This window comes from Rhinolophus sinicus, linkage group LG04 (assembly GCF_036562045.2).
Source record: "Rhinolophus sinicus isolate RSC01 linkage group LG04, ASM3656204v1, whole genome shotgun sequence".
NCBI classification, from domain to species: Eukaryota; Metazoa; Chordata; class Mammalia; order Chiroptera; family Rhinolophidae; genus Rhinolophus; species Rhinolophus sinicus.
In genome coordinates this window covers 177,383,401-177,399,454 of record NC_133754.1, presented here as the reverse complement: position 1 = coordinate 177,399,454, position 16,054 = coordinate 177,383,401, and the positions used below count along the sequence as shown (strand labels likewise).

Here is a 16,054-nt window from a genome sequence, read left to right as displayed (position 1 = left end):
GGCATATTAGCAATTAACAAAAGGCATCTCACTTCATCTAGCAGATTAGGAAATTCGTCCCCTAGGAAGGGATATTCAAAACGAGAGCCAGAGGCTATGTGGAAATTAGCAGGTTGAAGTTGTGGCATGTTTAAGGAAATAGAAAAAGGTCAGTGAGCCTGGAGAATTGTAAGTGTGCGGCTAGGTAGGGAGGTGGCTGAACAGTGTGAGGGTCAGATCATGCAGAATATTATGGCCACATAAGGAACGTGGATATGATCCTAGGACAGCGGGAAGCTGCTGAATGCTGTTAAACAGAATAGTGACATGATAACTCTGGAGCTTCACAAACATGATACTGGAAGCAGAACGGAAATATGAAGAATGGGTTGAAAAGGGGCAGTGCAAGGACAGGCCGAGAGGGCAACGCATTGCTAATTGTGGGGGATGGGAATATAGAGGTTCATTACATTGGTCTCTTTACATTTGTGTACCTTTCACATTTTTCATACTAAAAAGTTTTTTTTAAGTGTATGGTGAAACCAATTAGCAGGGGTACCCCAGACAAGAGATGATGGCGACCTGAAGTCCTGTGGTGGCAGGGCATGGAGATAGGGGACGGACGTGAGAGATGTTTTGGAGGTCCAACCAGGAGGGTTTAATGATGGACCTCATGCTGGGATTTAGGGAGCACCCTGACTCTCCTATTTCTGCCTTGCCAATCCAAGTGGATCCAGGCAGATAAGGCAACATATGAAAAGGACCTACTTTGGGGAAGAGACGATGACTTTGACATCAAATCACCTCATTTTGTGGTGTTGGCGCCAAATTCAGGTAGAAGATTCAGAACACAGTTGGATATAGGAGTCTTACACGCCTGAGAGAAATCTAGTTGTATATAAAAATTTGAAGCTCAGGAGTGTCAACTGATCAACTAGAAGGTCTAGGAGAAACCCTTCTGAGAATAATGATCTAATCAAGGCTCCTGAGCAGACAGTGTATGTAAGGCTAACCTTAGACAGAAGGCAGGGATATAGTTCCATGGTGATAGAAAGGAAAAATATTCAGCACATAGGTAAATCTGGAGGTGAGGTGGCAGAAAGTTGAGGGAGTTTTCATCTGATGGCTGCTAGCTTCTCTGTGCATTGGAAGAATAAGAATGAGAACTGTGGAAATACAAAGATTTCTGGGCAGCACAGCATTCAGTTGGGGTTGGAAATCATGATTTTTCCCTGCCACCACCGCCAAAGTTTATCACTGTTCTCTCTGCTTCATGCTCATTCTACGGTCTGTATCTGTAACACAGCCCATGATTTGATAGACACTCAGTTCCCTCAAACTCTAACAAGGTAGAGTGTGACTCTTTGCATTATTTTTCTTGATAGGTCTGCGAATACTCAACCAGAAGAATTAAAGCTATCAGACTGGTTTATTCCCAAGTAAGAACTCCAATTCTGACATGTGAGATTTTTCCATAGATTGCTTGATAGAAGTTACCAGATGGCAACAATACCACGACGAGCATTCCAAAAGTTGGAGAGTAGATGGAACTTTGATTGCATTTTTAAAAATAAGCAGTGGCCAAGACCCACTGGGAATGGCCATTAGGACCCACAGCCTCCATGAATGTGTAGATAAGAGAAACTCAAAGGTCCTAGAACAATGGCAAGTCAAAAGTGTAAGGGTGTATTTGAGCCATTTGGTTGATTCTCCTCATTTTACCAAGGAGAGAACCAAAGCCCAAAGCAGAGAGATAGGCTATCTGTGCACTATATGTTCTAATACAATGGCTTTCCTCCGGCCTCTCTGCTTCCACCTTCTCATTCTCCCCATCTGTCGTTCACTATAGTATTTCAGGACTTCTCCAAATTAAAATTTGAAAGGAGACATCCATTTAAGATCATTATTGGATAATGACCCATGACAGCCTCCCATAATGTAACATTTGTCAGGTCTAATTAGGACACAGGAAGCACACCAATGATTTAAACAGATAATCTAACATAAAGAATTGTTACCTAGTATAAAGTTGTTAACTAGGTAACTTGAAAGACTGAACAGAGAACACTAAGCTGATATGGAGGGAACAACTACAGGAAGTAACTATTCCTCCCAGGGCTGAAGAAACAAAAGAAGCTGGAATTATTAAACCTTAGAAAGTTAAAGACGCTCCAGGAGCTTAAACTCTGAAGTCTCTCACCTGGGGCTGGTGTCTCTGAGGGAGGCCTCTTGGGGCAGGGAAACAGACCTCAAAGGAGCACAGTGAGACTGGTTTTGCAAGTTTTGGAAAAACTGAAAGCTAGATTCAACTGCTGATCTGGAAGGGAATTGCTATTGCGGTGGTGAAGACGCTGGAATGGGACTTGCAGGAACAGGATGCAGACGAGAAGCCCACAGGAAACAGGAAAGAGCAAGTTCCTTCGTCCCCCAGCCTTGTCGTTTTCCTCCAGCGCCCTCTAGTGGCGGAGCTTCACACGGTGCCTGCTGGCCAAGTAGGAATGTGGTTTGCAGGATCCCAGGACAGCATAATAAAGAGTATCGTGCAGTGGGTTTGGTTATGCAAGATAGCAGCTTAATAACTGGCACAGGTTCCCACTGACAAGTAAGGCATATCCTCATAATTCAAGGCGGTGAATTCATCAGAACAATTGAACAAGGGAGAAAAACATATAATCATGTAAATAGATTCTAAATAGGCTAGTGACAAAATTCAATTCCCATTGCACATTTTTTTTTCATAAGCAACAGAAATTTATTTTCTCCCAATCTGAAGGCTTGGAAGTCCAACATCAAGGTGTCTGGCCAGTTTGGTTTCTCCCGAGGCGTCTCTCCTTGGCTTGAGGGTGGCTGTCCTTTGTCTGTGTCCTCATGTGTCCTTTCTCTGTGCACGTGCATCCCTTGGTGTCTTCCTCTTCTTATAAGGACAGAATCCTGTTGGCTTATGGCCCCACTGTTAGGACCTCATTTAACCTTCGTTACCTCTATAAAGACCCCATCTCCCAATAGCCACATGGGGGATTAGGGCTTCAATGTAGGAATTTGGGGGTGGGGGGAAGTGGCAGGCACAATTCAGTTTATAACAGGTTCTGAGATAATTAATAGAGTCTTTTTCTTCCAATTGCACTTCAGTTTCCATTTTCTTTTTTTTTCCTTGTTGACCATTAAGGTTGAACACATTTTATATGAATGTTGCTAACTTGGATATTCAATTTTATAAAATGCCAGTTCATATCTCTTCTCTCCCCCCACTCCACACAAAGGAGTGTCTTTTTTTTCCTTAGAGATTTGAAGAGGCTCCCTTTACATCCCAGATACAATCTCACTGTCAGTTATATACTACGGAGTATTTTCCCTCTGTAGCTTACTATTTTTTTATTGAGGTAAAATTCACATAATGTAAAATTCACCATTTTAATACGTACAATTCAGTGGCTTTTAGTATCTTCACAATATTGTGCAACTATCACCACTATCCAATTCCACACTCTCTTCATCACACCAAAAAGAAACCCTGTACCCATTAAGTAGTAACCCCTCATTCCCCTCTCCCCAGTCCTTAACACGGTTCCGCTTCCTGACTTTCTGGATTTGTCTATTCTGGACATTTCACATGAACAGAGGATAATATGTGGAGTATTATATCGGAGTATAAATTATAATGGACTATAAATGTCTGGCTTCTTTCACTTCGCATATTTTGAAGATTCATCTGTGTTGAATATATTAGTATTTCACTCCTTTTTGTAGCTGAATAATGTTCCACTATATGGACATACCAATTATCCACTCAACAGTTAATAAACAGGGTTGTTTCAACTTGTGAATAATGGTGCTATGACCATTCATGTACAAATTTTAATTTGAATTTGTCTTTGTAATTCTCTTTGGGTGTTTATCTATATAAGTGGAATTATTAGGTCACATGGTAATTTCATGCTGAATTTTTTGAGGAACCATCAAACTGTTTTCCACAGCAGCTGCACAATTTTATTCCCACCAATAATATCTGAGGGTTCTAATTTCTTCACATCCTTCCTAACACTTGTTATTTTTTTTGGAGGGGGAGGGGTTGGTTTTATTTGTATTAGAGCCCTGCTAGTGTATGTAAAATGGTATATCTCATTACAGTTTTGATTTGCATTTCTCTAATGACTAATGATGTTTAGCATATCTTTTCATGTGCTTATTGGCCATTTGTATGTAGACAGAAATGTCTATTTAAATCCTTTGCTTATTTTTAAATTGGGCTGTCTGTCTTTTTATTGTTGTGTTGTAAGAGTTCCTTATATATTCTGATAGTAGGCTCTTTTAAGATAAATTATTTGCAAATATTTTTCTCCCATTCTTGAAAAAGAAAGGTGGGTTGTTTAATCATTTTCTTGGTAGTGTCCTTTGAAGCACAAAATTTTGGTTTTTGATAAAGTCCAATTTATCTATTTTTTTTTCTTTTGATGCCTGTGGTTTTGGTGTCATATCTAACAAACCACTGCCAAATCCAAGATCATCATTTACTGCAGTTTTCTAAGAGTTTTCTACATATTTTTTGCTCTTGCATTTAGGTGTTTGATCAATTTTGAGTTAATTTTTGTATATGATATGAGATAAGGGTCTAACTTCATTGTTTTTTTTTTTTTTTTTTTGCATGTGGCTATCCAATTGTCACAGCACAACTTGTTGAAAATATTCTTTCCTCATGGAATGACCTTGAAACCTTTATTTAAAATTAATCGATCATAGCAGTATGGGTTTATTTACAGACTCAATTCTTTTCCATTGATCTATATATTTATCCTTATACCAATACCATACTATTTTGATTACAGTATCTTTGTAGTAAATTTTGAAATCATGAAGTGTGAGTTTTCCAACTTTGTTCTTCTTTTTCAAGATGGTCTTTGTTATTTGGGGTCCCTTGCAATTCCTGATGAATTTTAGGCTCAACTTGTCCATTTAGTTTTTTTTAAAAATGCAGTTGGAAAATTGATAATGTATTAGTTTTCTAGAGCTGTGTTATAACAAATTATCACAAACTGGGTGGCTTAAAACAATAGAAATTTATTTTGTCACAGTTGTAGAGTCCAGAAATCCACAATCAAGGTGACATCAGAGCCACGCTCCCTCTGAAAGCTCCAGGGAAGACTTCTTCATGCCTCTTCCACTTTCTGGCCCCAAGCATTCCTTTGCTTGGGGTAGCATAACTCCAATCTCTGCCTCTGCTTTTACATGGATTTCTTCTCTGTGTCTCTCCTCTATGTGTCTTTTCATGTTCCTATAAGGATACCTGTCATTGGACATGGGGCCAATCTATTTCATAATAACTTAATCATAATTAATTACATCTGCAAAAATGCTATTTCCAGATAAGGTAACATTCTGAAGTTCCAAGTTGATTTGAATTTTGGGGGGACACTATTCAACTTACTTATAGGTAGGGATTACATTGAATCTGTAGATAGCTTTGGGGTGATTGCCATCTTAACAATATTAAGCCTTCTAATTCATAGACATGGAATGTTCTTCCAGTTACTTAGGTCTTCTTTGATTTCTTTCAACAATGTTTTGTAGTTTTCTTGTACAAGTCTTATATTTGCTTGGTTACACTTATTTCTAAATATTTTATTCTTTTTTATTCTATTCTAAATGAAATTTTTTATTAATTTTATTTTGGATTGTTCACTTCTAATGTATGGAAACACAGATGATTTTTGCAAGTTGATCTTATATCCTGAAATACTTATGAGTTCTTATAGATTGTAGATTTCTTAGAATTTTCTCTGCTAGTAGAGATATTTTCACTTCTTTCCAGTTTGGCTGCCTTTTATTTCATTTTCTTGCCAAATTTCTCTGCTAAATTTCCAGTACAATGTTAAATGGAAGTGGATAAAACAGACATCCTTGTCTGGTTTTTTATTTTAGAGGGAAAGATTTCAGTCTCTCAACAATAGATATGATAGCAGGTGTGGGTTTTTTATAGGTGCCTTTTATCATGTTGAGGAAGTTCCCTTCTAGTCCTAGTTTTTTTGGGGGGTATTTTTATCATGAAAAATTGTGAGATTTTATCAAATGACTTTTCTGCATCATTTAAGGTTATCATGTGTTGGGTTTTTTCCTTTCATTTTCTTAATATGGTGTTTCACATTGATTGATACTTATAAGTTGAACTAGCCTTGCATTCCTGGAATAAATCCCACTTGGTCATGGTCAGATTTTAATATGCAGCTTGATTCAGTTTGCTAATATTTTGTTAAGGATTTTTGCATCTACATTCATAATGGACATTGCTCTATAGTTTTCTTTTCTTGAGATGTCTTTGTCTGGCTTTGGTATCACAGTAATGCTGACCTCATAAAATATGTTAGAAAGTGTTCCCTCCTCTTCTATTTCTTTGGAAGACTTAGAGAATGATTGCTGCGAATTCTTTAAATGATTGGTAGAATTTGCCAGTGAAACCATCTGGTCCTGGGCTTTTCTTTGTTGGGAGATTTTTTATTACTAATTTAATCTCTTTATTTATTATAGGTCTACTAAGATTTTCTATTCTTGGACCAGCTGTGGTAGTTTGTATTTCTTGGAATTTGTCTATTTCATCTAGTTTATCTAATATGTTGGTGTATAATATGTTGGTTATTTATTGTATTCTGTTATAAGCCTTTTTATATCTGTGAGGTCTCTACTAAAGCCCCTGCTTCCATTCCTGATTTTAACAATTTGAGTCATCTTTATTTTTTTTCTTAGTCTTTGTCAATTTTGTTGATTTTTTTTCAAAGAACCATCTTGTGGTTTCACTGATTCTATCATTTTCCTTTCTCTGTGTCAGCTGTCTCTTTATTATTTTTCTGTTCTGCTTGCTTTAGGTTTGGTTTGCTTCTTTTTTTCTAGTTCCTTATTGTGGAAAGTTAGGTTATTGATATGAGATATTTATTCTTTTTAATATAGAGGTTTACACTATACATTTCCTTCTGAGCACTGCTCTTTACTGCATCCCATAAGTTTTGGTGTGTTGTATTTTTATTTTTATTCATCTCAATGTATTTTCTAATGTCCTTTGTGATTTTTTTCTTTGACACATTGGTTGTTTGAGAGTGTGTTGTTTAATTTCCATATATTTGGGAACTTTTCAGATTTACTTCTGTTATTGATTTCTAATTCCATTCCATTGTCAATGGAAAGATAGTTTGTATGTTTCCAACCATTTTAAGTTTACTGATATTTGTTATTTGTTTTATGGTCTAACATATGGTCCTGAAGAATGTTCCATGTGTATTTGAGAAGAATATGTATTCTGTTGCTGGTCAAAGTGTTCTATGTATGTCTGCTTCTTTCTTCTGCCTGCTCAAATCTGCTGTTGAAACCCTATAGGGAGTTTCTTTCATTTCAGCTGTTATACTTCTCAACTCCAGAAATTCTATTTGGTTCCTTTTTATAACTTCTATCTCTTTATTGGTATTCTCTATTTGTTGCAATAGTGTTCTCCTGGTTTCCTTTTCTTCTTTATTCATAGTTTCCTTGGGCTCTTTCAGCATATTCAAAATAGTTGATTTAGTCTTTGTCTAGTAAGCCCAACGTAGGGGCTTCACCCAGGACAGTTTTTGTGTATTTTTTTCCTGTGAATGGGCCATACATTCTTGTTTCTTTGTATGCCTCAAAATTTTTGGTTGAAAACTAGACATTTTGAATATTATGATGTGCTCACTCTGGAAATCAGATCATTTTGCTCCTCAGTTTGTTGTTCTTGCTTACTGTGGGTTATAGGTGTTTGTTTAGTGAGTTTCCTAAACAGTTTTTAAAAGACTGTATTATTTGTCCTGTTTGGTCTCAGAGCTTACTGTTCCTTTAGCTTGTGGTCAGATAATGGTTTTACAGAAATTTCCTTAAGTGTTTAGAGCTGGTAGTGGGTGGGGTGTTGGAGGAAAGAAGAGAAAAGGGAAGTGAAGGAGAAGAAGGAGGAGGAGGAGGAACAGAGAGGAGAAAAGAAAGCAAAAGAAAACTAAGAAAAGAGGGAAAAGAACCTCTTACAGTCTTTGAAGATTGGCTCTGTATTTGGACCCTCCTTCAGCATAGCCCAGCTATTTATAACTCTGCCTTAGCCTTCATTTCCTGCTGGCATTGAGCCTAAATATCAGCAAGAGATGAAAGCACTGTGTCTTCACAGATCTTTTCTGAGCATGCATCATGCCCTGAACACATGTATGGGTTTCTCAATTCCTTGTTATACACAGCTTGTCAAAGCCCTTACTTTTAAAAGAACTCTTTCAAACTTTTCCTCCCAGCTTTCAACATATCTGGTTTTCAATCCAACCTGTAATATTTTGCCCCAGGTGGCAGGGGCTTGTTTCTTTTTTAAAGGAACACCCTTCACTTAGCCACATTTCCGTTCTAAGAGAGTTCTGAGTGCAGTGAAACAAAAGAAAGCACCATGAGTCAGTCCTTCAGAAAACTCTCAGATAGATATGTCAACAAAGACAAACGCAATTCCTTGGGAATTATAATAGATCCGCTCTTCTCCCTCCAGAATCAGATACCCACACTGAGAACATAATTTACTGTTTTTGATACCACGGCCATACTGGGGGAGGGAGCTGGTGCAAGGAAGGCTAAGTTAAAGTGCCACAAAGCTTTCCTACTCCTACCATGTAGAGTCATGCTTTTCTTGATTTAACTTTTGCTTGGTTGCTCTAAATTTTTGGCTATCTTCCAGAGTGCTGACAGAGTTGATTCTAACAGTACTCAGTAATATTAGCACTGGAAGCATTTGAAATGATGAAAACTGGAAAGTTCAGTATTCAAAATATGGTCTCTAAAAATAGTCAATGTCAAAAAGCCTAATACCAGGAGATTTTGTCCAAACATAAGAGAAACGGTTGCTTCAGACTTTGGGCGACGTTTCAACTATGTTTCCTCCAAGATCTTGGAATCTCAGTATAACTAATCTGTAACTGTACTTTTGTAATGATCTGGCCATTTCTGATAAACTGACTCTCCAGTTTATCATAAGCATCAAGGCTTAGGGTTAGGAGTAAGGAAATGATGCAATCAGACATGAGCTTTATACAAAAGTAATATTTACTGCAGTTTTATTAAAAGGTATTTTGTTCATAATTCTTATGTCTTTATTACAGTGCATACAAGAAAGCAATTACCAACTGGTTAGCTCCAGTTGTGTGGCATGGAACCTACAAAGAAGAAGTATTGGAAAATTATTATGCAAATCATAAAATTACCGTGGGGTTGACTGTGTTTGCTGTAGGAAGGTAGGTAATGCCAAATGTCCTTTACATTCAGGCTTTTCATTGTAGAACATTAGAGATTATCAATAATCACACCTCAAGAATCTAGAAAAAGTAGAGTAAAATAAAGCCAAAGCAAGCAGAAGTAAGGAATTAATAAAGATAAGAACAGAAATCCGTGAAATTGAAAACAGAAAAGCAATAGAGAAAAATCAATGAAACAAAAAGTTGTTCTTTGAAAAAAATAAAATAAAATTCATAATCATCCTGGAAGTCTGGCAAAGAAGATAAATGACACAAATCACAAATACTGGGGAAAAAACAGAGTACATTACCTCAGACTTCCAGATATCACAAGGATAATCATGGAATACTACAAAACACTCTGCACACATGCATTTGACAATTTAGATGAAATAGATCTTGAAAAGCACAAACTACCATAACTCACCCATCATGAAATAGATCATTTGAATAACCCTATAGCTACTGAGGAAATTGAATTCATAATTTTATAAACTCCCAAAGTCTCCAGGCCCACATGGTTTCATTGGAGGATTCTACCAAATATTTAAAAAAAGAATTAATATTAATTCTATACAATCTCTTACAAAAAAAATAGAAGAGGAGGGAACACTTCCCAATTCATTTTACAAAGGAAGTGCTGCCCTGATAGCAAAAATCATACCAAAAAGGTACAAGAAAGTATTAAGTTGAACAATGTACCTATTGTTCATTAAAATTATAAAGTTTATCAACTTAATAGTAACTTGTTATTAAATATTGATAGTAATTTATTCTTTAAAAAGATAGAAAGAGGAAGGAAGAGAAGAAGGGAAGGAGAAAGGAGTGAAGGAAGGAAGGAAAGAGGGAAGGAAGAAATATGTACTGGAAATGACATTGTAGATCTATAGGGAAAGACTTCCATAAATGATGCTGCAGAAAGTCGATGCCAACACGGGAATAATTAACATTGTACCTCTATAGCATACCCTATACATGCATCTACAAACATCAAGTCACAGGTAGCTTAAAGACCAAAGTTAAAGGAAAAACTACAGTGCCGCGTCCAGCGCAGACAGGAGGGGTAGGCCTGAGGGAGAAGGGTGGGAGATTAAGAAAAACACAGACAGGAAAATTGGGATCAGGAGGTCCACTGTCCACGGATGGCAGAGCAGTGGTGCAGTTATTTCTCACACGGTTTTTATACAGTCTTAGAACAATAGCCTATACAAACTAGCATTAGTAGAACAAGCAAGTATCAGAAGAACATACTGTTCTGTGAATATGCAAGTTTGTATGTCTGTGGCTGTAACTGTGTTACCTTGTTCTTTCTGGGGGAAGATGTTGAGGCAAGGCCTCCCTTGAATGACCCTGCAGGCTGTAAGGTCCTTATCAGTGTATATCCTGCTCTCCACATCTCCCCCTTCTCTTTTTGGTTTAAGCCGTGGACTATGAGTCTCGTATATCATATAAGAAAATAGGTTTAAACCAATCACCCTTGTCTGTTGAAAGTATCATGAATGTAATAGTAATTGTTGTATGCACCTCCCCAGGGCATAAAACCTTTATGCTGAGACTTACTGATAGATGGAGAACTGATGTGGGAAGGAATATAGCCACAGAGGCAGAAGCTCTCCTAGCAGGGGGGAAGGTGGGGATCCATGTCCACCTTTATCAACCCCATGAGAATTTAGATGACCCCTATGCGACTGTGCCTGTCTTAGGTTGTTCCTTCCTTGAGGAATCTTACCCGTCATTGACTAACCAGCCATCTTTTTGGGGTCGAGTTCTCCAGATGACCCCTATGTGGCTGTGCCTGTCTTAGGTTGTTCCTTCCTTGAGGAATCTTACCCGTCATTGACTAACCAGCCATCTTTTGGAGCCAAACAGGGAGATATAAGGTGTAAGCACAAAGGTGAAGTAAAGTCCCCAAAAGGATCAGTCTCACAGACTCTTATTTTTATTAGGAGGGCTAGGCATGAGACTCTCTGTAAAGAGTATTTGTAAGGTTTTATGCCCTGCGGCTGTATTTGTGTTATCTTGTTCTTTCTGGGGGAAGATGCTGAGGCGAGGCCACCCTGGATGACCTTGCAGGCTGCAAGGACCTTATTAGCCTACATCCTGCTCTCCACACTACAGTTTATCTTCATAAACTCAGAATAGAAAAGGATTTCTTAATCAAGACACAGAAAATACTGATCATAAAAGGGAAGGCTAATAAGTGTGACTGTATTACAACTAACTGTACCTAAGAAATCATCCAAAAAAAACTAAATTGAGGGCCATTCTACGAAATATCTGATCAGGAGTCTTCAAAATGGTCAGGGTCATGAATGACAAGGAGAGAAACTGACATGGATTAGAGAAGATTAAGGAGAAGTAACGACTAAGTGCAATGTGTGTCCTGGATTGGATCCTGGAAACTAAAAAGGGTCATTAGGAGAAAAACTGGTAAAATAAAAAATAAAAAATAAATGTGGTTTAGTTAATAGTATTTTATCACTGATAATTTCTTAGTTTTGACAAATGTACCATGGTTATATAAAATAATAACACTAGGGGAAAGTGAACAAAGTGTATATGGGTATATTTGTAACTTTTCTGTCAATCTAATAACATTCCAAAATAGAAAGATTTTTGAAAATTGAAAACAATTGAGTTTTCCATTGTAGTGTAAGTGCCTCATCATAAGCTTTTTTTATTGTAAATGCCTGACATTAAGATTTTGGTTGCCCAGGCATCCATTTCAGACATCCACCTCAAATAAACACATTGCTGGCTCAGTGATTACTAGCTAAACAACTAGATAAAGAGCCAGCCTCCCCACCCATGAAATTGTCCTTTTAGAAAGTCCTGGGTCATCTCGGTAACCCACTGCTTGAGTGACCCAATTTTTTCCTTCCCACACTTTAATCCCCGATCTTATGCTTTAAATTTGTCAATAAAGAGTAAATTTGAGAAACCCTAGGCACACCACACTTGATTCCAATAAAAGCAGAACCCCAGGTCTGAGCTCTCTGTCTCTCTGTCTCTGTCTCTCTCTCTGTCTCTCTGTCTCTCTCTCTCTCTGTCTCTCTCTGTCTCTCTCTCTGTCTCTCTGTCTCTGTCTCTCTCTCTCTCTCTCTGTCTCTCTGTCTCTCTCTCTCTCTCTCTCTCCTACCTTACTACCCCGGCCCCGTGTGGTCCTGGGCATACCATGTACCTTCCAGAACTTGTGAGCCTTGTTTTTTCAAAGTTCTCTGATGATGCTTTTGAGGTACATCTTACAATCAAAAGAAGAACCACAAGTGCTGGGCCAGTCATACTATTGGCTCTGATGGGGGAAATGTCTGTGGGGGTCTCACCACAAGCAGCAGGGACCCAGGTGAGTGGCTCAGGCATTCCTAGCCCATAGCATCACTATCAGCGGTTTGAGACAGATGCAAAACAGCCCTATATCGCACCACACTCAAAACTTAATTCAAGTGGATAATAGACTTAACTGTGAAAGATAAAACAAAGCTACTAAAAGAAAATGTAGGAGACTTTCCCTGCCTTCAGGAGGCAAAGATTTTGGAAACATGACACAAAAGCACTAACCATAAAAGAAATGTGGATAAATTGGACTTCTTTGGATTTCACTTGTTAGCTTCCAGAATTTCATTCTTTTTATAGCTGAGTAATATTCCATTGTCTATGTATATATGCCGCATCTTCTTTATCCATTCATCTGTTGATGGATAGTCAAGTTGTTTCCATATCTTGGTTATTGTAAATAATGCTGCAGTGAACGTGGGTGCATATATCTCTTCAGATTCGTGTTTTTGTTTTCTTTGGATAAATAACCAGAACTTATTTTTAATGATTACATAAACATTATTTGAAACTGAACTACTTATGATTACCTTTCCTTTTTTAAATTCACCTGAGGCCATTTATTACTCTGACAATTTTTACTGGCTTGAGAGACTAGAAATGAGGACATTTGTTCTCCAACCGAGTAATCCTAGCACCATAGTAAAAGCCACAAATCAAAATAAGAATGACAGTGCAGACAGCGGGGTATTAACCATCTCACCTCTGACCGTTTTTGCTTAACTGACTACTCACAAAGCAAGCCGCAGACATCAATGACTGCTTTTGCGATGACCGTAGACCTTTCTCGTCTACAACCTCCCAAACAAGTTCCCATTGCTCTGAAAACCCTGAAAACTCTGGCTCTCACTTTGCACTGGGCTCTGGACAGTCTGCTGATCTCACCAAGTTTCACTCACTCTTGAGAGGAAGTCCTCTCCTCTCTTCTGATCCACAGAATCTCATCAGGGAGAGGAAAGGCAGATAATTCCACTTTCTTTTATATTGCTTAAATACAACTCAAGAAGCATATCTAATATTCAGCATTTTTGGATAAACTACAGTGTGATTTTTTTAAGTGTATTTTTAAAATATTATTATTATTATTATTATTATTATTATTATCATTGGGGAATATTGGGGCACAGTGTGTTTCTCCAGAGCCCATCAGCTCCAAGTTGTTATCCTTCAATCCAGTTGTGGAGGGCGCAGCTCAGCTCCAAGTCCAGTCGCTGTTTTTCAATCTTAGTTGCAGGGGGCTCAGCCCACCACCCCATCCTGGAATTGAACCAGCGCCCATGCGCTAACCAACTGAGCCATCTGGCCGCTCCTAAACTACCGTGTAATTTAAACAGTATGTGTTCCACTGAAATGTAAGAAAATGAAGTTAATCGTTTCTTTTTTGCTTCACAGATATACTGAATACTATTTGTACAACTTTATGTTATCTGCTGATAAATATTTTATGGTTGGCCAGAAGGTCATAATTTATGTCCTGACAGATGACTTCTCCAAGATGCCTTGGATAATGCTGAGTCCCCTCCGTACCATCAAAGTTTTTGAAATTAAGCGAGAGAAGAGATGGCAAGATGTGAGTATGATGCGCATGAAGACCATCAGCGAACACGTTGTAGACCACATCCAACACGAAGTTGACTTCCTCTTCTGCATGGACGTGGATCAGGTCTTCTTACACAAATATGGGCTGGAGACCCTGGGGGAGTCAGTAGCTCAGTTACATTCCTATTGGTATAAGGCCAATCTTACAGCGATACCTTATGAGAGAAATCAGTTATCAGAAGCATATATACCTATTGGTCAGGGAGACTTTTATTACCACGCTGCTGTATTTGGTGGCACTCCCATTCAGGTTCTTAACATTGCCAGGGAGTGCTTACAAGGAATCCTGAACGACAAGAAAAATAACATTGAAGCCGTGTGGCATGACGAAAGTCACTTAAACAAGTATTTCTTCGTCCATAAACCTACTAAACTCTTATCTCCTGAATACTGCTGGGATTTCAAGAGAGGATATAACAGTGATATTAAAACTGTCAAACTATATTGGGCTACTAAGTACTATAAAATTCTGAGAATGACCCAGAGCCCTTCCTTAACAGCTCTGGATTTATGAGCACCATTTTATCTTGTATCTTAAATAATTAGCACTTGACACATCTCAGCACTGAAAAAAATCACTAACGAAATGGCAAGCTCACCAACATCCATCCGCATACTTTTCCTCATATTCATTTTGAATCGTATAACATGGGAGTAGCAGTTGCAAAATGAATGTATTGACATCAGATGATGATATCCTGATTTCATATCCTCTGTGAATGTTGAGGATACATCATTTGTTGGAGCACATTGAACAAAATAGAATCTGTCATGAGAAAATGAAACCTGAAGTATTTTCATTGATCCAAGTACATATACATTTCTCATACTGCTTAAGGAAAGGGATCGTCTAGAAGTGTGGATAAGGAAAAGTGACTGCAACTATACTAATATACTCTCTATGTAAAACTGAAGGCATTAATTCTGCCACCCGATGGTCAGACAGTTATTTAGGAAACTGAGTTATTCAAAAAGAACTACATGAATGAAACTGCAAAGTTGTTGTAAAAATTAATGAAAGAAAATAAAAACAATACATAGAGAAAACTGGAACTCCCCCTTTTCTCTCCCTTTGAAAATCTGCCCCTCAGTATTCCTTTTATATGCATTTATGTACCCACCTCATGAATACATGCACACACACGTGCCTGTTGTGTGCTTCTATAATATTTTATACAAATTGACTTAACACACACATGCACACATACATACGCGCACACACACACACACATTTATCAGTAGTCAGGGTCCACTTAGGAAAACAGAAACTACTATTCTAAGTATTTCAAACAGTGAAAATTTAACATAGGGAATTGGACATTTAGGTGATAAAAGAGCTGAGGCGCATACAAGGGAGAGCGAGGCAACCCATAATTTTATTTCTTTTAATGAAGGCAGCAGCACTCCTAGGGTGGGTGTCCAAAAAGAGTTCCAACCCAGCATGACTTGCCTGGCATAAGCTGGGTAACAGAGAGAGGAGTTCTAGTCACTGCTAGCGATGCCATTCAAAGAAGACGAGAGCGGGAGCGGGAGCGGGAGCGGGAGCGGGAGCGGGAGCGGGAGCGGGAGCGGGAGCGGGAGCGGGAGCGGGAGCGGGAGCGGGAGCGGGAGCGGGAGCGGGAGCGGGAGCGGGAGCGGGAGCGGAGCTGTTCTTCTATCCTGTTCTCTCCTGCCAGTGTTTTCTATTGTCTCATGCTATACAACAGTCAGGTGCAAGGGTGTCTGGGAAATGCAGGTTTCTGCCACACTGAGCAGAGTGTGGGAAAAATGAGAGAGGTTCGAGAGTCAACAAATAAATGGCTACTACAGTCCACCCACTTTGCCACAAAGCTCCCATTCTCACCCTTCCACCCATTCCTAAGTCTCATAAAATGACTTCATGTTTCCACCTT

General features: G+C 38.5%; 1 protein-coding gene across 1 annotated transcript; it reads left to right on the top strand.

Annotated features, from left to right (window-relative positions):
- The first annotated feature begins 584 nt into the window (after window positions 1-584).
- LOC109447136 (N-acetyllactosaminide alpha-1,3-galactosyltransferase) lies at window positions 585-15,086 on the top strand. Its single transcript, XM_074331538.1, has 4 exons — window positions 585-603; window positions 2,172-2,188; window positions 9,109-9,230; window positions 13,956-15,086. Exons 1-4 carry the CDS (start codon window positions 585-587, stop codon window positions 14,674-14,676), a joined length of 879 nt encoding a protein of 292 aa, XP_074187639.1. The 3' UTR covers window positions 14,677-15,086.
- The last annotated feature ends 968 nt before the right edge of the window (window positions 15,087-16,054 follow it).